At 46.4% G+C, this 27,520-nt stretch overlaps 2 protein-coding genes across 4 annotated transcripts in view; one reads left to right on the forward strand and one right to left on the reverse strand.

The window, feature by feature from the left end:
• GPATCH11 (G-patch domain containing 11) overlaps nt 1–27,520 on the reverse strand; it is a 1,168,394-nt gene that overhangs the window by 278,438 nt on the left and 862,436 nt on the right. The gene's annotated exons all lie outside the window — the stretch shown is intronic.
• Nucleotides 1–27,520, forward strand: part of CNKSR3 (CNKSR family member 3) — a 226,850-nt gene that overhangs the window by 172,081 nt on the left and 27,249 nt on the right. For all 3 annotated transcript variants that reach the window (XM_029594414.1, XM_029594413.1, XM_029594412.1), the window contains 3 exons: nt 170–289; nt 2,449–2,508; nt 23,396–23,464. In XM_029594414.1, the coding sequence (XP_029450274.1) occupies nt 170–289; nt 2,449–2,508; nt 23,396–23,464 (249 nt within the window). The remainder of the gene's footprint in view (nt 1–169; nt 290–2,448; nt 2,509–23,395; nt 23,465–27,520) is intronic.

The following is a 27,520-nucleotide window of genomic DNA, read 5'->3' on the forward strand; positions in this document are numbered from 1 at the left end:
AAGCAGTTTAAAAGTGTCAAAACTGCAACTTAATGCTACAATTTGTAATTGATGCAGGATACATATCATTTTTACATACCATGTGTACTTTTGGCTCATGATGAGCACAATATTGCTTTAAATATACTTGCTGTTATGTACTTATATATATATATATTTTTTTTTTTAGTCCAAAATTCTAAATGGAATTTGTGATGAAACTATCAGATTTACTGCAGATCCACTTATGAGCCAGTGTGCCTGTCTGGAGGAGGTTCACTTGTCCAGCATTAAGCCTGGGGAAGGACTGGTAAGATATGGCCTGTGCCTGCCCCTCCCCCCACCCCCCATTCCCATCCGGCCCAGCTGGGCGCTTCTTTGCATCTCTCCTATTGAGGGAGAACATTCAGGGGTGAATTTTCAAAACATTTGTGTGCATAAAATTAGCATATATGTGTGTAAGTAGCTTGTACTCGCGCACATGCTATTTTATAAACAAAAGTATGTGCAGCATTTTTGTCTCGCATGCACATTTACCTGTGAAAAAAAGGGGCGTTCTGGGGGCAGTGCCAAGAGGTATGTGCGCAAGTTGCTATTTTATAAGAGATTTATGCGTACGCATTTGGCAAGTTAGTCGCATAATGTTACATCTGTTAATTGTCTTGCGCAATTGATACCAGATTCACCTATTGTTTACTATTCCTTGGGTGGGAGATCTGGGGGAACCGGGGGGGGGGGGGGGAGGGGGGAGGAGCTCTGAATGAAGAACTTGGAAGGTCTCGATGACCTGGGGAAGGGCTGGGTGGAGGTTTCGGCGAACCGGAGATATCAGTGATACGCGCACGTTTTAAAAGATATCGACTTCTGTGCGAAAACAGGATTTCATGCAAGCGTCAGTTTATTCACGTGTAAAATATACGTACGTATATTTTTCAAATAGGTAAGGAAAAGTACGCGCTTTCAATGCATTGCAGATGTTCACACATAAGGAAACATGCGTGCATTTGCTCGGGGAAATGTGCATATATTTTATAATATGCACATTCCTGATACGCATAGGGCCGGATTTTAATAGCTACACGAGGGCGTAGATTTGTGCGCACAACCCGGCGCGCACAAATCTACGCCTGATTTTATAACATGCGCGCGCAGCTGCGCGCATGTTATAAAATCCAGGGTTGGCGTGCGCAAGGGGCTGCACACTTGTGCACCTTGCGTGCGCCGAGCCCTAGGAGAGCCCCGATGGCTTTCTCTGTTCCCTCTGAGGCTGCTTCGATTTCGGAAGTAACTTTCCTTCCGCTTCCCCCATCTTCCTGTCCCTTCCCCTATCTAATCCGCCCCCCAGCCCTACCTAAATCCCCCCTACCTTTATTTTGCTATTTATGCCTGCCTGTGGCAGGCGTAACTTGTGCGCGCGGGCCGGCTGCTGGTGCGTGATCCCCCAGCATGGCAGCTGTGCCGGAGGCCTCGGTCCCGCCCCCAGACCGGTGCCCCGCCCACCCCCTTCCCGCCCCTTTTTCAAAGCCCGGGACATACGCGTGTCCCGGGGCTTGCGTGCGTCACCGGGCCTATGCAAAATAGACTCGTCGCGCGTAACCCTCCTGCGCATGTAAATCCAGCCGGATTTACACGTGCAGGGCTTTTAAAATCTGGCCCATAGGTTGTAAAACACTGTAGTAGATCTCCATGTGGCCACATACACACATATATGGGGCTGCGTGGAATTGTTTGAAAGTTACCCTCCAGGTCAAGTAGATGAAATGCTTTGAAAAGGATTAGATACAGTGTTAAGACTTAAAGGACCACATCCTTAGAAGCCTCACACTCATGCAGCAGCTCGCTGCTGGAAAAGGAATAGGATGGAAACCAGGCGCATAACACCCAGAAGAAAGTCCCAAAGTGATAGAGAATAAGCTTTAAATTCTTTTTTTTTTCCTGTAAAGATGTACAGCACTGTAGTTAATACACCTTGGCACATGTAATAATCTGCTAAAGTGGAAGTTTGGGGTGACCGGGTTGAAATTTTGGATTATTTTCCATTTTCACAGATTGCAATACTAAAGTGCCAGAGGGAGATGCATGATTTTTACCTTTTGGGGAGCTTAGGAAAAGCATTCCACTTAATTTGATTAATACTCTGTATGAGAATTTTAAAGATGTGGTAATAAACTATTTGACCTGGCAGTCTTCCTGCCTGTAGCTGGGCTTCCAGCCCTAGCGGAGCCTGAAGCCACTGTGCCCTGAGCTGTCATTCCTGGTTGCCCACCCTGTTTGGACTACCTCTGTTGACTGAGCAGCGCTGGCCAGCACTCTCTTTCAGCCCTCTGTAATCTGCCACTACACTTGCAGCCCAGCTCAGAGTGGATTGCTGGAAGCAGATCATTTTATGCTGTTATGTAACTTGATATGTTGCATTAGTAACATGTGAGGATTAAGCTCTCCCTTCATTTTTCTTTTGGCTCTCATTAGGGAATGTACATAAAATCAACATATGATGGATTGCATGTCATTACAGGCACTACAGAACATGTAAGTTATTTGAAATTAAATGTCAAATAGATGCCTTGTTCTAGGCTACTACTGGCTGAACTTTTTAGTTTTCCCTTTTTATCCCGAGTGCTCTTTACCTAATTGTGATCGATTTGGTTTGCTTGCATGTTAAGTACTTCTTGCAATAGAAATTGTATAATCTATTATTAATTTAGATTTTTTTTTTTGTTGTTTTTTGTTTGGTTTTCAAAGGTATAGAACATTTGACTGCAGGGCTCACTTACTTTACAAAGATATGTATAGATTTCAGGCAAATGGCAACAAATTAGCAGATGAAATTTAATGTAGATAGGTGTAGGGTATTGCAGTTGGGCCACATGGATAGGCAGCTACAATTATACTTTACTTAAATTAGACCAGATAAACACTAATTGAAAAAATAAGGTTTGGATTTGTTAGTTGATGATAAAATGGGAGTAAGTGTGCCAAGGCAAACAGCAGCAGCCAGTGGGTGGGTGCATGTTGGTAGGCAGTAAGTGAGGTTGGAAACGGAGGACAAAGATGCTGTCAAGTCACGGGAAACGTGACCTAGGCTCAGTTTACGCTTCCGGTGCTTGTGAGAGTTTCACGTGGGAGCCCTGGAAGCATCAGATGAGCCTAGTTCACGTTTCCAGCGCTGCCTATCAGAGGGACCCTTGCTCTCAGCAGGGGTTGATTTGGGTGGGATGGGGCGGTGCTCCGGGGAGAGAGAGAGCAAACAAATACTTTTAGACTGGGGGGTGTTCCGAATCGGGGGGTGGGGGGCAGTAGAAATTGAAAATGGGAAAACAGGGGGGGGGGAGGGGGACACAGACACCCCGCAGGAGCGCTGGACCAGCAATTGTCATTTACAGCAGGATGGGTGCCGCGGGCCCTTAGAGTTTTTGCGGGGTTTTTTTGTATCAATACTGTAACAGCGCTATCTTTTAATAAGTAGCAAGTTATCCGGCCATTAACCTTTAGACCTGCTTTACAGCGGGCCCCTGAAGCACCTTCTTTTTATCCGGATAAATTATAGCCGGATATGTAGTTACCCGTCTATAGTTTAGCCAGGTAAGCGGCTGAATATACCACATTAGCCATTTAGACGGATAACTTGTGAGTTATCTTGTGAGTGTCTGCCCCATAGTAAATAAATAAATATAAATGCCGAAGGAAGGTCCAAACTGGGGGAACTATTTCCCTTAGAGAAAAGAGGGTTGAAAGGAACTGAATCGAACACCTACAAATGTATCCGAGCCCCGTACAGGGGATCTTGCAGGTGGTGATTTTACTCCCAAGAGTAATAAGCAGAGCAAGAATTCATCCTTTCGGGCCCAGGGGAAATAGAGCGGTGACTCACCTCGCAGGACGTTTTGCCGGCAGTGATTGTTATGCGTACAAAAGGTGTTTTTTTTCCCCCCAGTGCATGCAAGTTTGGCTATAAATGCACAGCAGTTTTATTTTACCGTAATCTAAATGACCATGTAAAGATACAGTAACTCTTAGGGAATTTACTGAACTCAGTGGACCTTTGATCTTTCTTCAGTCTAACCAACTGCCTAACTTCTACCCCCCACGGGTGGGCAAACGTTTGGGCCTGAGCGCCCCCGTTGGGGACCCGGTTCAGGTGGAGGTCGGATACATCAACCTCCACCTGAAATCAATCAAGGGAGATTTTTTTTCCCCCCAGAGGGCTAATGAGCAGTGGCGTTCCCCACAGAGACAGGAGGTATGAGGTGATCCATTCGGCTGAAGGTAACCTCACTTCCAGCTGGAAGTCTCTACTCACTTGGATGTCTGCATCCTGCAGAAAGTGACATGCTGTCACGTGGCAGGCCAGGACCAGATTCATTGCTGCAGGCTGAAGTTTGCTCATATCTGTTCTACCCATTATAGTTTTGTACAGTTCAGATACGTGGAGGGCAGTTTTCAAAGGCATTTGCCTGAGTAGACTGAAATTTATCTAGTTAAAATTGCCTGACTTAATATTGCCTTCCTTAACTGCAGCTAAAATAGCCCTCACACGCAATGCAGGCTATTGAAAATTGTCCCCATAATTGCCTATGAACACCATTAATCTCAGAATTATTACCAGGTAATAAGAATTTATATCTTCTTGAATTGCTGTTTTTCATCTCCCCTCAGTATTTTTTTTTTTTAGCAGTGCTCTTGAAACTTTTGATTGAATCTCCGTCATAACAATTTTCTAAAGCCATATCTCCTCGACAGCACTTCGGCTTGCCGAAATGTTATCACGCAAAAAGGTACTGCAGCATGCGCAGCTCGTAGGACTAAGAAACCTGAAGGTGGCCTCATGGAACGACTTTCACAGGACCTGGGAAAAAGCTTAAGGATTTATTTTAAAGGTCTGGAGTCTCTCTCCTAAGGCTAAAGTCAAGACTAAAATGTAAAACATGTAATTGGTTAGGAGTCTCTTGACGAAATGGGAGCAGGCCGGTTCTTCTAGATGGCTCCACCCAAGAGGACTGACTTAAAAGAAAACTGGGACAGGAGAGAGCCTCTGAGTTATCAAAAGAAGATAAAATATCTTTCCAGTTTCATGATCCTTATCTACACATAAATAAGTCTGCAGTTGGTTTTTATCGTCTTTTGGAGCTGAATGGATTTTAGAGGTGCCTGAGCAGGCTTTGTACGAGGGACTTCTACAAAGACAGTGTCATCAACTTGCCCACCTCCTCACCGTTGCATGTCCTGTGAAAGCAGTTCAGTTTTCCAGCTGACTCCATTCCAAGCCTGCTAAGGCACTCGGCCTGTGAGAGGTGACTTGGCACCCCACGCATGTCAGTCACAATGGGGCTGTTTGCTAGTGGTAACTTTCTACTCTGGGCTGAAAGACAGAACTGCCAGGGCTGCAGGCAAGAACTGTTGTTATGGCAGCAAAAATATTTTTCCTTTCATAGCCGTTGCAGTAACCTGCGCCAAGCACCGGGGGCTAGATAAATCAAAGCAAATATTTCCTCACACTTCAAACCTGTTTCTGATTTCTATCAGAGCTTTCCCTACTTGCTGTCTGAGGAAAACCTTTATGTGGGAAGTCAGAATGATACGCACTGAAGATCCCAATTTGCCTGATGGTACAGACAGATGATATAAATTAGTACATCAGCCTCTCCAAATATGCCGGGGTTTAGCATGGAATTTCTGATTGGAAGTTCTTTGCTTGTGTTAAATACATTCTGTTGTCTTTGAGATATTATACTGGAGCACATTCACAGATATCTTGGAAATTCACAGACTTGAAAAGGACATTGAAATGTATCTTCTTAGAAGGGGAATGCTGTTCTTCACACCTGGATTGAGACCAGTAACTAAAACTAAATAGATGATTAGTCGGTGTTTTGTTTTGTTTTTAAATACTTATATCAGGGTTAGCCAACTCTAGTCCTCAAGAGCCACAAACAGGTCCGTTTTTCAGAATATCCACAATGAATATGCACAAGATATATATGCATGTTCATTTATGGATGTCCTGAAAAGCAGGCCTGTTTGTGGACCGGAGATGTTTGGTTAAAAAGTTGGTTAGATTGAAGGAATACCCAGAGTTCAGACCTCTTGTGGTTGCCTTGGCACAGCTTCTATGTAGCAGTCCAGAGGAGAGAGGGAAGACACTGTGTAACCGAATACATGAGCCAGTTAAAATGACTGAAAGCATTTGGGAAGAGCCAGACATGCTGCTGAGAGAGCATTTTCTCCAAATGTTTTGCCTATTAATGGCATGTCTCAGCTGCATTGTCCTCCCAAGGCGCACTTCCCAATAGGCAGATGAGGCAAGAGCCTAGGGATGGCCACCCTATTGACCAGAAGACCTTCCAGCAGCCGCTCCTACGCAGCCCCGTCATTATGAAAGGATGGCCAGCTGGCATGTCATTGTGGGGGGAGTTCCTGTGGGCCACTTGCCAGCCACGACTTCAGAAAGTACACAATCCCTTTCTCTCCCCTGGCCACAATTTCAAAGTGGGGGAGGCGGTGGCTAGCTCTCCCAACTACCAGCCAGGGGACCTGACGTACTATTACAACTGTGCAAAAGTGGGGAAGGAAAGCACTGTTGGAGGGATGGGGGTGAGGGCAAAAGGTTGTAATTTTGTACAAAACTTGTCAACCATGATCTAAACTCGTGACAACATAAAAAAAATGATACTGAAAGCAATAGCTCTCACGTCACATATTTCCCCTATTACATTTTCTAGCTGTTTAACTACATTAGACTTGCTTTAAAATCCTGCTCTGGTTTTTGAAAATAAAAATTAAAAGACCATAAACCAGTCTCTCAAAATGGGGACAAACGTTTCCATGCCAGTAGTCTAAAAACCAGTGCAGAGAAGCTAATGATGTCATTGAGTTTGGAAGCTGCTGTTATGTTGTGATAATTTAAGTTAATCTGCAGTGTAAGCAGAAATTTCCCCTTCCCGCAGCTGCAGGTCATGTGCACTCATGTTTAACTGATTGGTAGAGCATATCTTTCTCTCACCGTCAGTCTCTGATATTCTCGGTGCCCTCCCAGGATGATGACTTAGTTTTGGCAGAGATGGTTGACTTTTAAGAACTAATAATGCATCAGAGCATGTTGAGGCTTAGACAGCTTCTTTGCTACCTACAGGAAGAACAGCATTCAGGGTGCAGATAGATGAGATGTAGACAGGGAAAAAAAACGATTCAAATAATTTTAAAGTTTAGGAGAGCAATTATCAGAGTCATTCTGACAGATACAACAGCATTTTAAGTGCAGAAATCGGCTTCTAGAAAATTGTTCACCCTCTTTTTGTATATGTATTATTTTGGCTGGAAAAAGCACCTACAGAAAAAAACAGACGCAGATCTCTACAAATACTTTTCCTGTGGAAGTAATCATAGTAGAAGTTCACGTGTAGTTTTGATTTGATTATTGGTACAAACCCTGCAGGTAAAAAGTACTCACTGTGTTTGCACCAAAGTGCTCAGTTTGATTAATGCCCCCTTAAGGCCTAAGTAATTTTAAAATTTAGGAGAGCAATTATCAGAGTCATTCTGACAGATACAACAGCATTTTAAGTCACAGGCAAAAAGCTGGGCAAAAGAATGCACAAGTTTGCTTGCACAATTTTTTAGAGGTACTGGCTCGATTCATCAGGTTTGAGACCACAAAGGAGGCCGAGATGAATTCAGGAAGGCTGGTGGATAAAAACAATCACTATTCAAAGCTTGATTGGAGCCTGTACATAAGGCCGAATAGTGACAAATTGGGGAGTAATGAGCATGTCATGAAGTATTTCTGGCCTGAAAAATGCATTATCAGCCTCATCACAACATGCATTATCCTCATTATCCTTTTTTGTACATGCAGAGTCACTAAGGTGATGTTAGACCCCTATAGATAAACACGGGAAAACCGCACTGCGCAGGCTTGGGCCATGCCATTAACACAAACTAAAGGCAAGAAGACAAAAAGATTGCTTTTACTTCAGTCACAGGAATACCTCATTTGTATACTTTCTGAAATACTTAGGGGTAGATTTTCAAATAGCGCGAATTGGCCTACTTTTGCTCGCGCATCAGGCGCAAGCAAAAGTAAGCTGGATTTTAGTAGATACGCGCGGAGCCGTGCGTATCTGCTAAAAACCTGGATCGGCGCGCGCAAGGCTATTGATTTTGTATAGCCGGCGCGCGCCGAGCCGCACAGCCTACCCCCGTTCCCTCCGAGGCCGCTCCGAAATCGGAGCGGCCTCGGAGGGAACTTCCTTTTGCCCTCCCCTCACCTTCCCCTCCCTTCCCCTACCTAACCCACCCACCCGGCCCTGTCTAAGCACCCCCCTTACCTTTGTCGGGGGATTTACGCCTCCCTCTGGGAGGCGTAAATCCCCGCGCGCCAGCGGGCCTCTTGCGTGCCGGGACGCAACCTGGGGGCGGGTACGGAGGGCGCGGCCACGCCCCCGGACCGCCCCGGGCCGTAGCCACGCCCCCGTACCCGCCCCCAAAACGCTGCCGACACGCCCCGAAAACGCCGCTGCGCTCGGTCACGCCCCCTCCGAAAACCCCGGGACTTATGCGAGTCCCGGGGCTCTGCGCGCGCCGGTAGGCCTATGTAAAATAGGCTCACCGGCGCGCAGGGCCCTGCTCGCCTAAATCCGCCCGGATTTGGGCGGATTTAGGCGAGCAGGGCTCTGAAAATCCGCCCCTTAATGCGTACAGTGCCTGAATTTAACCCACTTTGAAATGCCGAAAAGTGGAATATAAATCAAATAAATAATAAATAATATTCACCTTTGCTCCACAAGACATAATGTGGAAAACAGCATTCACACATGCATACTAAGCTGCTTATTACAGTCAAAAGAACAAGTCAATGCTTTAGCAAGCTTTCAATGCCTGAGAAATCCTTAGTTTGCAAGGCCAGCCTGTGTCCAAATGGCAACGAATACCTGTTGCCATTGGCAGTGTGCGTTCTTTATACTATCCTGACCTATCTGGAGTGCAGTAGCAGCCTGGAAGTTAAAGCAGCGGGCTGAGAGTTAGGGAAGCTAGGGTTCAAATCCTGCTTCTCTCACTGGGCACTCCTTGTGACTTTGGACAAGTCACTTCATCCTCCATTGCCCAAAGTACAAATTTAGGAGGTGATTTAGAGAACTGAATTAGGGCTGTACCACACAGTAAATGCCTTAACACACAGACGGTGCACAGAATTTAAAATATCATGCATTATAGTAACATAGTAATGAAGGCAGAAAAGGACCAAGTGGTCCATCCAGTCTGTCCAAGCTTCTTATGGTAGTATCTGCTATGCCGAGCAGGTTACCCCCATGTTTCTTTTAAGGGTAACAACTGCCACTCCGTGCAGTTATTTCCAAACTGTATGTTAACCCATAAAAATGTTGCTGCTAGCATTATTTTTACTGGGTGATTAACCTTCTTGAAAATTCACACAGTGCTGACGTGTTTTGCTTATGGACTTGGCCTTAGAAGTAGTCCTATGCTTTTTCACTTATGTCTGCATATCAGTACCCCAGATGGTAAAAGTCAGGGCCCGTGTTGGTTGTCGTCTGAATCCAATTCCTCTTCCACCCCACCCCTACCACCGTCAAAGCAGAGAGTGATGTTGTAGTTGCGTCGAAAGCATCAGGGCTTATTGGTTAAGGGTAGTAATCCCTTGCCTTCTGTTAAGGGTAATAATTGCTGCTCCGTGCAGTAGGGGCCCTCATTGGTTGTTGTCTGAATACAACTTCCCTTTCCCCTCTGCTGTTGAAGTGCAGTTGAAGAGCAGTGTTTTAGTTGCATCAAAAGTATCAAGGTTTAGTGGTTAAGGGTAGTAACCACTGCACCAGCAACTTACCTCTATGCACCTTTTTCTTCATTTCCATCCTGTAGCCTTTTGGGATCCACAGTGTTTATCCCATGCCCCTTTGAATTCTTTGATTGTTTTCGTCTTCATCACCTCCTGCAGAAGGTGATGAAGATGAAAACAGGCATCCACCATGAAGGAATATTTTCTGGTGTTTGTTCTGAATTGTCCCCTCTGGAGTTTCGTTTTGTGACCCCTAGTTCTACTGATTTCTTTCCAATGGAAAAGGTTTGAGGTTCGTGCATCATTAAAACCTTTCAGGTATCTGAAGGTCTGTATCATTTTTCCCCTGCACCTCTAGTGTATACATATTTAGATCCTTTAGCCGCTCCTCAAAAATCTTCTGATAACTGACCCCGCACCAGTTTGGTCACCCTTCTCTGGACCGCTTCCATCCTGTCTCTATCCTTTTTGAGATACTAGCTCCTGAATTGAACACAGTACTCCAGGTGAGGCCTCACCAATGTACAAGGGTATTATCACATCCTTTTTCTTACTGGTTATTCCTCTCTCTATGCAGCCCAGCATTCTTCTGGTTTTAGCTATTGCCTTGTCACATTGCTTTGCTGCCTTCAGATCGCCAGACAATATCACCCCAAGATTCTTCTTGGTCCATGCACACCAGTCTTTCACCTCCCATCACATACAGCTCTTTTGGATTCCTGCATTCCAGATGCATGACTCTGCATTTCTTGGCATTGAATCCCAGCTGCCAAATCTTCAAACTTTATTAAATCACTTTTCATTCTCTCTACTTCTTCAGGCATGTCCACTCTTGCAGATTTTATTATCACCTGCAAATAGACAAATTTTACTTTCTATCCCTTCCACAATGCCGCTCACAAAGATATTGAACAGAGCCAGTCTCAATATGAGACCTTGTGGCACTCCTCTTAACAATGTTTTCTCTTCAGAATAGGTTCCATTTGCCATTACCCTCTGTCTTCTGTCAACCAGTTGGTAATCCACTTCACCATTTTGGCTCTTGACTCCCAAGCTTCTCATTTTATTCACAAGCCTTCTATGCGAAACCGTATCAAAAACTTTGCTGAAATCCAGGTAAATCACATTGAGCACTCTTTCTCCATCCAATTCTCTAGTCGCCCAATCAAAAAAATCAATCAGATTTGTCTGACAAGACTTTCACCTGGTGAATCCTTGCTGCCTTGTATCCAGCAACTTACTGGATTGTAGGTAGTTCACTATTCTTTCTTTCAGCAGTGCCTCCATTAATTTTCCCATCCCCGAGGTGAGGCTAACTGGCCTATAGTTTCCCGCTTCCTCTCTGCTACCACTCTTGTGAAGTGCGACCACAACTGCTCTTCTCCAATCTCGTGGTACCATGCCAGTTTCAAGGGATCTATTGAACATGTCTTTCAAAGACCTCATCTGTCCCCATGACCTTGTCCACTTTGTTTTCTTAGCTCTTTCAATACATTATTTTCTTCAATAAGAGTTGTGTCTACTCCAGTTCCATCTACAGTCTTATCAGCCAGCAACAGTTCTTCTCCAGGGTCTTTAGTGAAGAATGTGTTTAATATTTCTGCCATTTCTTCATCTATCTCTACACCTTGCTCCTTGTCACCTTTCAATTTTACTATACCACTTTGGGCTTTCCTTCTTTCTCTGATACATCTGAAAAATGTTTTATCACTTCTCCTTACCTCTTTGGCAATCCTTTCTTCTGCTTGACATTTTGCTTTCTTGATTTGTTTCTTCAGCTCCCTCAGTTTCACTAGTTGTTGTTCCCTGTGTTCCTCTTTTTGGGATCCTTTATACTTCCTGAATGCTGTTCTTGTTGCCTTTATTTTTTCTTTTTCCTTGTACATTTGTTTACTTTTCAAACATATAGATTTGTTGTCTTTGTAATAGCTCTTTTTAATTTGGCTACTGTTGTTCCGCTTCACCCATTTTCTCCCAGTCTTCTAGTTCTTCCTCCAGGTACATCCCCATTTTGACAAAGTCTATATTTTTGAAATTCAAAACTTGGTCTTCGTGTGACTTCTCTGTATCTTAATTGCGATATCAAACTATACTGTCTGATGATCACTGGTGTTCAAGTGGGCATCTGTCCAGACATTAGAGACATTATCCCCATTAGTGAGCACTAGGTCGAGTATCACATATTCTCTCGTGGGTTCTATTACCATGTGTTTGAACAGAGCCTCTTGAAAAGTATGCACTATCTCTCTACTTCTTGCAGATTCTGCAGAAGGGATACTCCAATCCACATCCGGAAGATTAAAATCTCCAGTGATCAACACTTTTTCCTTCTTTCCCACCTTTTGGATGACTTTCACCAGATCTCAGTCGAGGTCTTGAGTTTGAAGCCTGTAAGCCACACCAGTGTAAATGGAAGAACCATTGTTTTGCTTTAGGATAGCCCATAATGCTTCCTCCCTACCCCACGTCCCTTGCATTTTGGTTGCATTTATATTACCCAGTACAATAGAACTCTGAGGACAAGCAGGATGTTAGTCCTCACACATGGGTGACATCATCAGATGGAGCCCCGATGCAGAAAACATATGTCAAAGTTTCTAGAACTTTGACTAGGCACACTGAGCATGATCAGCATGCCCTATACCATGCGTCTACATGGGTCCCTCTCCAGTCTCTCTTTTTATGTGGAGCTGTAAGCCTCACAGTCAGCCCGATCCAGTAAAGTCCGTGGAGAGCGGACTAACGCCCGCTCTCCCGGCGCGCGCACCAGCCCCTCGCCGGTGCGCGCGATCCAGTATTTAAATTAGGCGACGCGGTGCAAACGAGGAAAAGGAGGCGCTAGGGACACTAGCGCGTCCCTAGCGCCTCCTTTTGGCCTGGAGCGGCGGCTGTCAGCGGGTTTGACAGCCGACGCTCAATTTTGCCGGCGTCGGTTCTCGAGCCCCGCTGACAGCCACGGGCTCGGAAACCGGACGCCGGCAAAATTGAGCGTCCGGTTTTCGGCCCGACAGCCGCGGGCCGAATTCAAATTTTATTTATTTATTTTTTTTACTTTTTTATACTTTTGGGGACCTCCGACTTAATATCGCTATGATATTAAGTCGGAGGGTGCACAGAAAAGCAGTTTTTACTGCTTTTCTGTGCACTTCCCTGGCGCCGGAAGAAATTAGCGCCGACCTTTGGGCGGCGCTAATTTCTTAGAGTAAAATGTGCGGCTTGGCTGCACATTTTACTTACTGGATCGCTCGGGAATACCTAATAGGGCCATCAACATGCATTTGCATGTTGAGGGCGCTATTAGGTGCCGTGGGTGGGCCGCGTGTTTTCCTCCCCTTACTGAATAAGGGGTAAGGGAAAACACGCGTCCAGAGCAGGGTGACAGTGCGCTCCGACGGAGCACACTTTACTGGATCGACCTGAGTGTGAGTGAGCTCACTTTAGCTGTTATTTGGCCTTGTGGAAAACTGATTTTTCTCGCATTTTTTGTGGGGTTTTCTTCATTGTTCCATTGCCGGTTCCCTCATTGTAATCTTCCCATAGTGTCTCCTAGTTAGGGTTTTCGGCAATTCAGGTAAGTTTCTTTTCATTGTCGATTCCCCGTGGTGGCAGTGCATTGGTGCCAATCGGCATTGATACTCTGCCGCCATCATTTTCGGTTTGTGCTTCTTTTGTTTCATCCGACATGGCCACGTCTGGTTTTCGGCAGTGTCTCCAGTTCCAGAGGATCATATCCATCATGGATCCACATGAGATATACTTCCTCTGATGGAGTCATCGCAAGGCGACTGGGGTTGTCGCTTATGTGCACAGATGACCCCGAAGGGATATTGGCTTTGACTTGACAAGATGGACCACCACTTTAGACTGAGCCATCGACGTTGGTGGGACCATTGGTTCCATTGATGCCATCGGTGGATGGGGGTGCCGGAGATCTACCGGTGTCGATCTCCTCCAGGCCAAGAACTTCGGGTTCCTCATCATCGGCCTCAGCACCAGGGAAGAACTGGGCTGAGCATTGAGAGAAACCAAGAAGCATCAGCACTGGGCTCCATCGATACACAGTGATACACCAGCTTTTACTGCGATGTCCCCGAAGTGACCCTGTGGCGAGGATTGTCAATCCTCCATTGGTGCCAGGGCTCCGTAACAGTCTCCTCCGGTTCTGATGCCAGTCACCGATCCACCTTGAGGGTCTGATGAGGATCTGGAAACCCCTTCTTCCTCCCAGTCGATGTTGGCATCAGCAACGTTCAACTAGCGGTGTACCAGGCACTGCAGAGCTTCGGTACTGCAGCACCGAGAGCACCGGACTTGTTGCCACCCGTCCTCGTACCGCTTCTGGAGAAGCTCATCAGTGTGTTACCAACCCAGCTGGCATCGATTCCTGGGACAGCATCGGTGCCCAGCAGGGCAATGAGCCCTCCCCCTACTAATACAGTGGTCGTTGCCAGATCCTCCTCCAAGGAAGCTCCACCACAGCCAGCAGAGACGCAAAGGCCTCCAATTTTACCGGTGCCTGTACCTCTGGACGAAGGCCAAGCACCTAGGGACCCATCCCCTGTGCCTTACAGTGAGGATGAGGAACCCTATGACCCCTGGGGGGATGACATTTCAGAGTCCTCCTCTGAGGCCTCCAAGGGTCTCCCTTCAGACCCTTCTCCAGAAAAGCGATAAGTCTCTGCCTGAGGACTTAACCTTTGCAGGTTTTGTGAGGATGATGGTGGAAACCATCCCTTTTCAGTTTTTTATGGAGGAGAATGCCAGGCACAAAATGCTCGAGATCCTCCAGTTCGTAGAGCCTCCTAAGAAGATCGTAGCATGAGATCCTTAAGGAGTTGCTGCTGAGGATATGGGAACACCTTCTCACAGTGCCTCCCATTAATAAGAAGGCAGATGGGGTCTACCTCATCCAGAAGGCTGCCAGATTCGACAAGCATCATCTGTCCTACCAGTTGGTGGTGGTCGAATCTGCACTCAAGACGGCCAAGCACTCTCGGACTCATATGTCGGCGCTCCCAGGAAGGACCATAGAGCGATGGACACTCTTGGGAGGAAGGTATTTCAAGTTGCCATGCTAATTGCTCGCATTACTGACTTTCAGTTCTACATTATTTATTTTATTTATTTGAATTTTTTATATACTGATATTCCTATAAAGAATATAGATCACACCGGTTTACAAAGAACTAAACTTTCGCTAGGAGGCGATACATTAAACAGTGAACATGAACCATTGAACATTTAGAAACAATGGGAATTAAGGAACAACAGCAAGCCTAGAGCCAAAATAAATAAAATTGTGAATCAATCATAAAATAAAATAAAATAAATAAATAAAATGAATGAAGCGAAAAAACATATAGTACATTATTAAAATAGGATTGTGACCTTACATGAGCCAGTATTTGCGGGACATCTGGTAGCAGGTACAGGAGGTGGCCGAACAGCTGCCTCAACAGCAGCAAGACACCTTCACATTGCTGGTGCATAAGGGCCTGGAGTACGGAAGTCACGAGGTCCATATGACCTATGATGTTTCCGAGACAGCATCGAGAGTCTCTGCAGTGAGAATTGTCACCCACAGAATGGCATGGTTGCAGGCCTTGGATCTCCGACCAGAGGTACAGGAACAACTCACTGACATGCCATGTACTGAGGAGAATCTCTTTGGAGATAGAGTGAGGGATGCTATAGCCCAACTTTGGGACCACCATGAAATCCTCCAACAACTCGTCTTCAGCACTCCAGACCCATCCTCCTCTTCTAGGAGGCCAGTGAGACAGGGACCAAGGAAGTCTTTCTTTCACCAAAGGAAGTACTATCCTTCACCTCTCGCTCCCGTCCACACCATCAGGGCTCCCGCAGCCATCCTAGCAGCAGTGAGCCCCCAAGCCCCAGCTGGCTCTTCAGTTACTTTTGGAGACGGGGTTTTGACTGGGTTGTAGGGATTGTAGGCCAGTTGCCCGTACCTGAGATGATGGACCCTCCCGTTGGGGCCGGCTGCGGTTCTTTGCAAACCAGTATAACCAGTGGGTTCTGTCCATCATCCGTCAATGGTACCAATTGAATCTATTAGGAGTCCCACCAAATTTCCCTCCATGCCCATCTTGGGGGCCAGAGTGCATCAGGAGGTACTACTAGCAGAGCTTTCTTCTCTTTTAACAGCCAAAGCGGTCGAGCCTGTACCATTAGGGCAGAGAGGGTGGAGATTCTACTCCAGGTACTTCCTGATTCCAAAGAGAACAGTTGGACTTCATCCCATCCTAGGGCCTTGAACAAGTTTCTAAGAAAAGAAAAGTTCAAGATGGTTTCCCTGCGCTTCTTGATCCTCCTTTTGCAAAAAGAGGACTAAAGGATGCATAGACTCATATTGAGATCTTCCCCAGTCAAAGGAAGTATCTCCAATTTGTGGTGGGAAAACAGCACTTCCATTATCGTGTTGTAATAATCCGCTATGCTGATGGGAGGAGCAATCAGATAAGGGAGTTATCAGTCTGTAAATACTGGTGTTAGTTGTGGGTAGATCCTTGGGCCAGTGGCAGATGACCACGCCCCCGCGGGAAGATCTCAAGGGGGACCACCTGCTAGGCTTAGAGTATGGAGACAGACACACACTAAGGGGTAGATTTTCAGACGAGCGCGAACAGCCTACTTTTGTTTGCGCTCCAGGCGCAAACAAAAGTACGCTGGATTTAGTAGATACGCGCGTAGTCGCGCGTATCGGCTAAAATCCTGGATCGGCGCGCGCAAGGCTATCGATTTCGTATAGCCTGCGCGCGCCGAGCCGCGCAGCCTACCCCCGTTCCCTCCTAGGCCGCTCCGAAATCGGAGCGGCCTAGAAGGGAACTTTCCTTTGCCCTCCCCTCACCTTCCCCTCCCTTCCCCTACCTAACCCACCCGCCCGGCCCTGTCTAAACCCCCATCCTACCTTTGTCGGGGGATTTACGCCTCCCGGAGGGAGGCGTAAATCCCCGCGCGCCAGCGGGCCTCCTGCGCGCCGGGCCGCGACCTGGGGGTGGGTATGGAGGGCGCGGCCACGCCCCCGGGCCGTAGCCACGCCCCCGTACCCGCCCCCAAAACGCTGCCGACACGCCCCCGCAACGCCACACGCTCCGGCCCCGCCCCCCGACACGCCTCCCGACACGCCCACTCCGAAAACCCCGGGACTTACGCGAGTCCCAGGGTTCTGCGCGCGCCGGTGAGCCTATGTAAAATAGGCTCACCGGCGCGCAGGGCCCTGCTCGCGTAAATCCGCCCGGTTTTGGGCGGATTTACGCGAGCAGGGCTCTGAAAATCCGCCCCTAATTCTTTTATTAAACAGGTTTTTGAAACCACCAGAGGTGGCAGTAGTGAGCTGAAGTGCCCGGCAGGGCTGAAGTCCCTCAGATACTGGAACAGCGAACCCAGGATGACTGAGCTGTTGAGAAACTGTAGACAGTGAGTAGGCAGGGTATGCAGAGTTCATGAACAGAATGTAGATGACAACACTCACAATAATGGTCTCGGAAAGGCTCAGTAGCTGGAAAGGGTAGGCCTTTGAGCGAGTACCTGGTTCCAGGGAAAGCTCTGAGAGAGCAATAGCAACTCACAATGATGTAGGCAGCGATAGCTTCCAGGCAGAAGAGAATCAGCAGAGAGTCAGGAATGAGGATCCTCGAGGAGCGAGTACCAGTTCCTGTCTGTAACCTGAAAGGCAAAGAGAGAGCGAGGCCCCCGAGGAGCGAGTACCTTTGGTAAGTCCGAGGAGGCAGAGTAGCTAGAACGAATCCAATTCCATTCCTTGCTAACTCAGTTTGTTAGCGATAACAGAGACCTTTAAATATCGGAAGCGGATGATGTCATCTCAGGGGGACGCCCCTGAGGTTTGCGCCCTTGCTGGTACTTCAATCAGAGCGCGAGCGCTTGCGCCCTAGGCTTCAGGCAACATGGCGGATTTGCAGCGTCGAGCCAGTCCAGGGACGCCGGAGGGAGTCAGCAGGGAGACGCCGTGGCAGCCAGCCGTCCTTCAACCCCGGAGGGAGTCGCCATAGAGGTAAAGAGGGTGGAGTGAAGATGTCGGGCAGCGATGGTCGCAACACATGTGTAGCTGTTTGGGCTCAGCCCCACAGGACTTCACAAAATGCCTGGCCATGGTGGCGGCGCACCTCCACAGGCTGAGAGTGCATTTTTTCCCATATCTGGGCAATTGGCTGCACAAGAGCACGTTTCAGGCAGGGGCCGCCAAGTCCATGCACTTGACCATTCGGGTATTGGAGTCAATAGGGTTTGTTCTCAACTACCCAAAGTTCCATCTCAGCCTGTCACTTTAATTGGACTTCATAGGAACCCTGCTAGACACGGTTCAGGCCAAGGACTTCCTGCCTTGCCAGAGGGCCTTTACCTTGACATCCATCGCAGCAGAGATCCAACAGACCAGCAGGTATCAGCCTGGCACATGTTGAGACTGTTGGGCCATATAGCCACAATCATCCATGTCACTCCCTTGGCATGTTTACACATGTGCAGAGCCCAAAGGACCCTGAGGTCGTAGTGGCACCAGGCCACTCACTCCAAGATTGCATCCGAATCACTCCTTCTCTCTGGGACTTTTTGTTCTGGTGTTGGGTACTTTCAAATCTGGAACAAGGGATTTCTTTTTAAAGTTTCCCTACCCAAATTGTCCTAACCATAGATGCATCCACCCTGGGGTGGGAAGCTCATGTAGATTGGCTCAGCACCCAGGACCTCTGGTCTGCTCAGGAACGCTCTTGTCAAATCAACTTCTTGGAGCTTCGGGCGATCAGGTACATGCTATGGACTTTCAGAGATCGGCTGTCCAACAAAGTTGTCCTAATCCAAACCGACAAACAAGTAGCCATGTGGTATGTCAACAAGCAGGGAGGCACGGGATCATACCTACTGTGTCAGGAAGCAGTCCAGATCTGGTTGTGAACCCTGTCCCATGGGATGGTGCTCAGGGCCATGTACCTGGCTGGGTTAGAGAAAGTGGTAACAGACAGGCTGAGTCGAGCTTTCAGACCCCACGAGTGGTCCCTGAACCAGGGGGTAGTGAATTGGATATTCCACCTCTAGGGTAGCTGACATAGATCTATTCTCATCCCCCTGTAACAGGAAGGTGCTTTGGTTCTGCTCCCTGTACAGGGCAGACGGCAATCCAGCCTCGAACGCTCTTGTCCATCATTGGGGCAAGTGTCTTCTGTATGCGTATTCTCCAATTCCCTTAGTGGCAAAGACTCTCTTGAAGCTTCACAAAGACAGGGGGACCATGATCTTCATAGCCCTTTATTGGCTGAGATTGGTTTGGTTTCTACTTCTACGGGAGTTGTCCATCCAGAGACTGATTAGTCTGGGGACTTCCCCCAGATCACATGACGCAAGATCAAGGCAGGCAGCGGCATCCCAACCTCCAGGCTCTGTCGCTCACAGCCTGGATGTTGAGAAGTTAACTCTACAAGTGCTCAGTCTTTCAGAGGATGTGTCTTGGGTCCTGGTGGCTTCTAGAAAGCCTTCCACAAGGAAGTCCTATGGACTGAAGTGGAGGAGGTTTTCTTTGTGGTGTGAACAGAAGGCTCTAGATCCATTCTCCTGCCCCACTCAAAAACTGCTTGACCACTGCCTACACCTATCAGATGCTGGCTTAAAGACCAACTCCGTTAGATTTCATCTCAGTGCAGTTGGCACATACCACCAAGGTATAGATGGTACGCCCATCTCTGTACAGCCTATAGTTGTACATTTTATGCAGGACCTGCTTCAATTGAAGCCTCCCCCTAAGGCCTCCCGCTGTGTCTTGGAATCTCAATGTGGTATTAGCTTAGCTGATGAAAGCTCCTTTTAACACGCTGCACACTTGTGACCTGACATGGCGGTTACCTCAGCACGCAGAGTCAGTGAGCTCCAGGCTTTAGTGACCTATTACCATAACAGTGTGATCTTAAGTACACAACCTAAGATCCTGCCTAAGGTGGTGACGGATTTCCATCTTAACCAGTCAATCATTCTGCCAGCATCTTTTCCCAGGCCCCATTCACACCAAGGCAAATGAGTACTGCACGTTTGGACTACAAGCGAGCCTTAACCTTCTATCTGAATGGACAGAAGTCTTAATGGAGTCTCCTTGCAGCTCCCCTCAAAAGAGGCAGGCAGTGGAGACTACGTTTTCGAGGCTCCTGAGCTTGTGGGCCATAATTCCAGTCCCCAAATCACAAGAAAATACAGGCCGTGGCCCTTGTTGGGTAGGTTGGTTTGGAGGATCGAGAGGCTCTCGTAGATGGTGATTCTGATGGCTCCCAACTGGCCCAGAAAGCTGTGGTATGCAGATCCGCAGAGACCCTTATCCGGCTCTCCTCTCCGGTTTCTGCTCCAAAAAGATCTGTTGTGACAGGGGCCTATTCTTCACGAGGATCTGACTCGGTTTTGTCTTACAGTGGCCCTCAAAAGGGCTTGGTTGCTGAAGCATGGATATTCCATTGCTGTGATTTCCACCTTGCTCAAGCTCAGAAGTTCTCAACCTCCTTAGCCTGTGTTCAGGTTTGTCGAATGTTTGAGGCTTGATGTGAAGAATGAGAGGTTCATCCTTGTTCGGCTAAGATCCCACTCATTTTGGACTTTTTGCAGGATGCGTTGATTAAAGGCTTGACCCTTAATTTCTTGAAGGTACGGGTGGTGGCTATTGCCTGTTTCTGGGATCAGGTGAATGGTGGACCCTTGTCGGCCCATCCGGATGTGGCCCAGTTCTTGAAGGGGGAGAAGCATCTTTGTCCTCCCTTGCGATTGCCAGTGCCTTTATGGAGCCTTAATCTGGTTCTGGAATTTATGGCGGGTCCCACCTTTCAGCCACTGCGCACCCTCTCCTTGAGGTTACTTACTTGAAGACATGTTCTGCACTTAAGAGTTTCCAAACTGCAGGCTCTTTCTTGCCAGGTACCGCTCCTCCTAGTGACTCTAAGGACAGTCCAGCTGCAAACTGTTACATCTTTTTTTGCCAAAAGTGTTTTCAGGCTTTCACTTGAATCAGTGGATTTCCCTGCCGATGCTGGATAAGGAAAGAGATGTGGAAAAATATCATCTGTTGCGGACCTTGGATGAGAAGCGACATCTCTTGAGGTATTTGGAAGCTTCTAAACCTCTTAGGAAGACTGACCTGCTGTTCGTGCTCCATGGTGGGAGTAAACAGGATGAGCCAGCGTTGTGGGCTACAATAGCCCGCTGGATTAAGAAACTTTTCACAGCCACATATGTGGATGCTGAGCAGCCATTATCTAAGCAGGTTAGGACTCATTCCACTAGGGTTCAGGCAGTGTCATGGGTGGAGCTTTGATTGTTGTCTCCCGTTGAAATTTGCTGAGTGGCGATGAGGTCCTCCTTACACACTTTTTCCAGGGATTACTGTCTGGATGTGCAGGCCTGGGAGGATGCAGCCTTTGCGTGTGCATTGTTGGTTGGACAGCCTCCCGCCCTTTTTGGAAGTAGCTTGGGTACAGCCCCACTGGTCGTGGATTAACCTGTCTGAATGCTGAGAAATTAGATATTACTACTTACCTGATAATTTCCTTTTCTCTAATGAAGACAGGTTAATCCACCTTCCTGCTCTGGGCTGCCAGTTTGTGATCTATTGTCCTCCTAAGTGGCTGCTTTCTGGGATAACTGGTAAGTGTCAGTTTCAGTCCCTAGCTTAGTGATGTTACACTCTTTGGCTGAGCTGTGTTTCCTGTTGCTGAGGGCTTGAGTCTTAATGGTTATAATCAAGTAGTATTAGTTTGTTCACAGTTGGCTTTTGCAGAGAATACTAGCGGGTTGATGTCAGAGCAGGGATGTATATACATCTTGAGCTCAGAATATGGAAAAGTAAGTAATTAAATCTAAAATCTAAATCCACAAAGGGGCAGCATTCACAGGACCTAAGCCACACACCTTTCCCTTACACACATCCTGCAGTCCTCCCCTTCTGCACACAGCAACAAAGCCCAGTAAGACTAGGGTCTCTGTCCACTGGTCCCTCATTTTATCATACACAAGGGTTCAAGCACTGCCTCCCCAGCTGTCGTCTTCTGGTTTTGTACATCTCACCACTGGATACCCATTATTCCACCCACTGTCACTGCTCTGAACATGGATACATGCCATGCACACATCTGGAGGCCAAAGAGTGACTGCTGCCACTCACTTTTCTCGCCTTTTCTCTTGAGGCTGCCATTGATGATCACCATAGAGCACTTGATGCCTGTCTGGCACAAACGATTGCTTCCTTTAAATGGTAGTATTGTACTGCGCGAGCAGCTGCCCTGGACACAGTGCAAGGGATCCGGGTAATATAATAACTGGAAAACAGAGAAAAACGGGGAAGAGTAGACAGGACAGCAAAAGCACGAGCAGAAGAAAAGCTAGAAGTGAGAGTAAAGCAATGTGACCAGACTTTTTTCAGGTATGTCGGTGAAAGGAGGAAGTGTAGAGGTGAGATTTGGAAGACAGAGAGGAGGAAAGAAGGAATCTGTGGAGAGCGACCAGGAAAAAGTGAAAGCACTAAACCAGTTCTTTTGTTTAGTGTTCACCAAAGAAAGGTTTGGAGAAGGACCACAGATAACTGGAAGGGTGGCGGAGCAGATGCCACGTCATTTACAGGACAGAGTGCACTTAGTCCTGTTCTGTGGAGGAGCTTATATGTTTGGGATAGCAGCCTCGATAAGGCAAGTAAAAGTCACAGATGTGTGGAAGTGTATGACCCTTTGGTGCAGAGCTGATAACAGAGTACAGCCTGATGATAATGGAGCATAAAAGCCGTCTCCAGCTTCTGCATCCTCTGAATATCTTTTTCCAGGCCCTTCCGAATAAGTTTTGGAGTATTTGAAATCTTATCAGATAGCAGCAGAATATTGCCCTTGTATGGCATTAGATAATTTTGGGAATACTAATATTGGGTTCCTGTCCACTTAGTAGAGGCCCAAACCTCTGGAGGTGAATTGATTTCTTAATGTTTTCCCCAAAGATTTAATTTTCTCTAACTTCAAAATGAGACAAAAAATTGTGCAAGCAGAATCTTGTGTAAAATAAATGCTCTGGTGCTTCTGCCTGATTTTGTAATTTGTAACATATCTGGACAAAAGTCCTCTAGTGCTTTTGGTTTACACGCGTCTTTATCTGTGGAATATTTTATCTTTCCTGAAATTGCAGCAGATTAAAACTGCAAGCTGTGCGGTTTCAAGCAAACGGACTTTCAGGCTTTATCCACTAAGGGCCTGATTTTCAAAAGCATTTACACATTTAAAGCTGTAAGTGGGCTTTTGAAAATTGCTACACTATATGCCATTGACTTGTCAATAGGCTTTACACGTGTAAGTGCACTTCACTTGGACAAATGTCTTTTGAAAATAGCTTCGATCGTACGTTACATTTGCACGTGTAACTCCTGATAATTACCCCCTAAGTTTTTTGTTCCTAAAACTTAAATCTGACTTTCTGTAGCAAGCTTAGCAACTCAGACAGACCTGATTATGACGTTTGGGGGGGTGTGGGGGTTTTAATTTCAGAAAATAAAGGTTAGTTTCTGACAAAGCAGCGTCATCGGAAAACATGTTGTCAAGAAGGGCTGCTGCTTATTTATGTTTTTCGTTTTGTTATGGTTCCCTGCAGTCCCCAGCCGATCAGTCTCGGAAGATTCATGCTGGCGATGAAGTGATCCAGGTTAATCGCCAGACCGTGGTGAGTAAGCAGCCTGCGTTCCCCCAGCTTTCTCCCAGTACTGTTTGTTCAGAGGAGCTTATCCCCGGCGGGTTGCGTTGTTATGAAACGGCACTGCTGGCCAGATGGTTCAAAATACCAACTTGCTTGTTGTTTCTCGGCTCTTTTCATCTTATTCCTTTTTCATTTTAGCCCAGCAGGCTTTCCTTATTGTGTTTTTCTAAATTTAAAAGAAGGGCTGTGTCTCTGTTCATTACAGCTCTGCCTCCTCCCTTTATTCTGAGCTGTTGCTGTATCTCTGCATTTCCCTATACGTACCCGGATCAGTCCAGACCGTGGGTTGAGCCTCCTTTCCAGCAGGTCTGGACTGATCCGTGGTACTACAGCAACGAAAATGAGCAGGTAAGAACTAATTTTCCTTTCTTTTTGCGCTCTGCTTACGCTCTGCCTGCACGGGATTTGGCTGATGTTCTGGACAGCAGGGTTCCCAAGTTAACGGAGTTTGATCACGAAGAGAGTGGCTGAGTAGGAGGAACTTTTCAAAAAAAATATCTTTTAGAGAATAGCATTTCCTCAAAAGTGAAATAAAAATCAGAGTGAGATCTTAATTTTAACTGCCCATTTACAGGCCGATGTAATAAGATGCGCATTAGCGGGCGGTTTGTGTGCAGATTTTTAATCCTGATTTAGGAAGGCATTTTGTGCACAAGAAACGTGTGCGTAAAAATATGCGTACACGCTAGCAATCTCGCATGCAAATCCAGTGTTAATGAGGGCATGAGCAATTACTCCTCAAAGCAGGGGTGAGTGTTAATGCCCTGAAGGCTTAACACAAGTGTTTTTTAACACTGGAAATGTAATTCCTGGTCTGAGTTGGAGTACAGTTACTGTAGCTCACCTTTCTGGGGCTAGTATTGGTCTGTGGTGGTATGCAAGCATAGTCCTTGACCTGCAATCCCTGGGTGTAGAAGTTCTGAACTCTGGTCTCCTGGATCCACGGTTGTCCACAGCACTTGTGAACCCCTTATCTGGTGGCACCATGGCGCCATAATTCTAGCACCAGAAAGATGCGTTAACTTTTTTCCACCTCCGCCCCAAGAGTTAAATTTCCAGGCCTAAAACATATGGGCTATGTATTGGGATACCCAAGTCCGGGATACTGAGCCATAACCCTCTGCTCTATTGCTTCTAAGCCAGAGACTCAGAATTGTATGTGCAACACTCTGGTGTTATGTACGCTCTTTGGAAAAGGCATTTATAGTAACACAATTGTCACCATCATGCAGGATGGAATGTATGTATAACTGTCCATTGCTGTCATGTCGGGCGTCTCTGGATTTGCGTTAGACGAGGGAGAACAGCTAGCAGCAGAACTGTTGGCCAGGCAGAAGCTGCATGACGGCAGCGTGACCAGGGAATTGGAAGTCTTGTTCAATAAACAGAAGTAGGAGGCAATTGCAATAGACAGTTGTACATACTGTTTATGGTGCTGTGTCAGTGTGGTCCTTGACTTGGAGTTCCCGGGTACAGGGGTCATGAACTTGGGTCTCCCAGGTCTGGGGGGGGGGCACTACCACACATGGGAACCCTAGGTCTGGGACCATGCTGGCATAACACCATAGACTAACACTAGCCCCAGAAATGTAAGTTAACTCCTGGGTCAGATATGAAATGAAAAGTTAAATTTCCAAACTTAAAGAAAACCCAGGCTAAATACTGGAATGCTTGAATCTAGACACCCCCACCTCTACCCACTTAACACCCTCCACCACCTAACTATCCCATTATTCATCCACTAAATGCCCCCTAAACACACACACTTACATAACCATTCCTGACCCATTCATTCACTTACCTACCTTCCACTCACTTAGCTATCCTTCCCACTTATCCACTAACCCATCCTACAGGCCTCCCCATACTTACCTATGGTAAATTTGGGGGGTGGCCTGTAAATGGGGTTGGAAATGGCTCCCCTATGAGGAAAGGCTAAAGAGGTTAGGGCCGTTCAGCTTGGAGAAAAGATGGCTGAGGGGAGGGATATGCTAAAAGTTTATAAAATCATGAGTGGCACAGAATGGGTAAATGTGAATCAGCTCTTTAAAAAAAAAAATTACAGAGACTAGGGGATGCTCCATGAAGGTAGTAAGTAGTTAGCTGGTTAGCTTATTTGATTAATCACATTTCTTCCCTAAGGAACCAAGACAATGTACAATAAAAGTAAAGCCAAAATACAAATAAAAAAATTAAATAACACAATAGTCCTATTTGAAGTAAACAAACAGTCTAAATAAAAAATAAATAAAAGCATAGTGTAACAAATACAATGATGTCTATATTAAAAAACATTTAACTGACTAACACAGGAGTTAGCCGGTTAAATAAATATTTGGGTACTTATCCAGCTAAATTCTAGCCAACTAATAAGTTAGAATTTAGCTGGATAAATTAGGGGCATTCCAGGGGTGTAACTGGGAGGAGTTGAGTTAGCTGGCCACGTTTACTGGGTAACTCCAATGTTCAGCCGGATGACTTAGCTGGTTTAGTTTGGTCGGGCCAAAGATCTGTCCTATATAGTTAACTGGCTAACTTTAAGATAGCTGGTTATCTTCAAGACTGCAGTTGCATTATTGAATATACCTCCAAAGTTAGCTGGTTTCTGTCATCAATGTCGACCTTTTCAGTTTTATGCACACAAATCATGTTTTATGCATGCTATTTATATGTGCACATTTATGTGTTAGAATGCTATCCAGACTGTGTCTTAACATGGACCTCACCATGTTTTACACTAAAACTAATCAGATAAAAAAAATGTCACTCAATAAACAATTAAGCCCTGGAATTTATTGCCAGAAAATATGGTAAAGGCGTTAGTGTAGCTGAGTTTAAAAAAGGTTTGGACGTGTTCCTGGAGGAAAGATCCACATATCAGGGAGTGGCCAGCTTCGGTCCTCAAGAGCCACAGATAGACCAGGTTTTCAGGATATTCACAATGAATATGCATGAGATATATTTGCATACAATGGAGACACTGTGATCAAATCTATCTCATGCATATTCATTGTGGATATCCTGAAAACCAGGCTTGTCTGTGGCTCTCAAGGACTAGAGTTGGCCATCCCTACCATAAACTGCTATTAACTAGATAGACTTGGGGAATGCCACCAGTTATCCCTGGATGATAGCAACATGGGATCTGTTTATTGTTTGGGATCTTGCCAGGTACTTGTGACTTGGATTGGCCACTGTTGGAAACAGGATACTGCTCTTGACGGACCTTCAGCCTGACCTAGTATGGCAATTCTTATGTTCTTATAAATCTTTCCTGGCTTCTGTCTTCAATGCCGACCTATTCAGTTTCATGCACACAAATCTTGTTTTATGCTTGCTACTTATATGTGCACATTTTTGTGTTAAGAGTGGTTTTTTTCTTTTAAATTCTCAATGCATCAACATAGTAAATGACAGCAGATAATTACCAAAAAGGCCCATCTAGTCTGCCCAGCAGTGATGTTATGCACATCTACTCAAAGTAGATCAAATTCCCCTATGGAACCCGACCCCCAATCCCACTGAGTCTCCTTTAGGGTTGCCACTGCTGCCCTGTGCAGGTCACTCAGTGAGAGCTGCCCAGTGCCTTCATGACCATTCTTTTTCCACTAAGGGTTACTCTGTGTTTATCCCATGCTGTTTTGAAGTCTATCACTGTCCTTGACATCACCACCTCCTCCAGGAAGCCACTCGAGGCATTTACCATCCTCTCCGTGGAAGAAAACCTCCTGGTATTGTTTCTGAGTCTCCCCTCCTGAAGGTTCATATTGTGCCCCTTAGTTCGACAGCTTCCTTTCCATTGAAAAAGCTTGGCTTCCTGTGCAGTAGTGCATTTCATGTATTTAAATGTGTGCATCTTATTCCCCCGTCCCATCTCTCTTCTAGGGTAAACATATTCATTTCTTTTGGTATCATCTCATAGGGCTCCCCCTATAAACCCTGCACCATTTGGATTGCCCTTCTCTGGACATAGCTTACCATTAGCTTACTGTAAAAGGAGTTAGCTCTTTTTTTTTTTTCTGC

Source organism: Rhinatrema bivittatum, chromosome 3 (assembly GCF_901001135.1).
Source record: "Rhinatrema bivittatum chromosome 3, aRhiBiv1.1, whole genome shotgun sequence".
Taxonomy (NCBI): Eukaryota; Metazoa; Chordata; class Amphibia; order Gymnophiona; family Rhinatrematidae; genus Rhinatrema; species Rhinatrema bivittatum.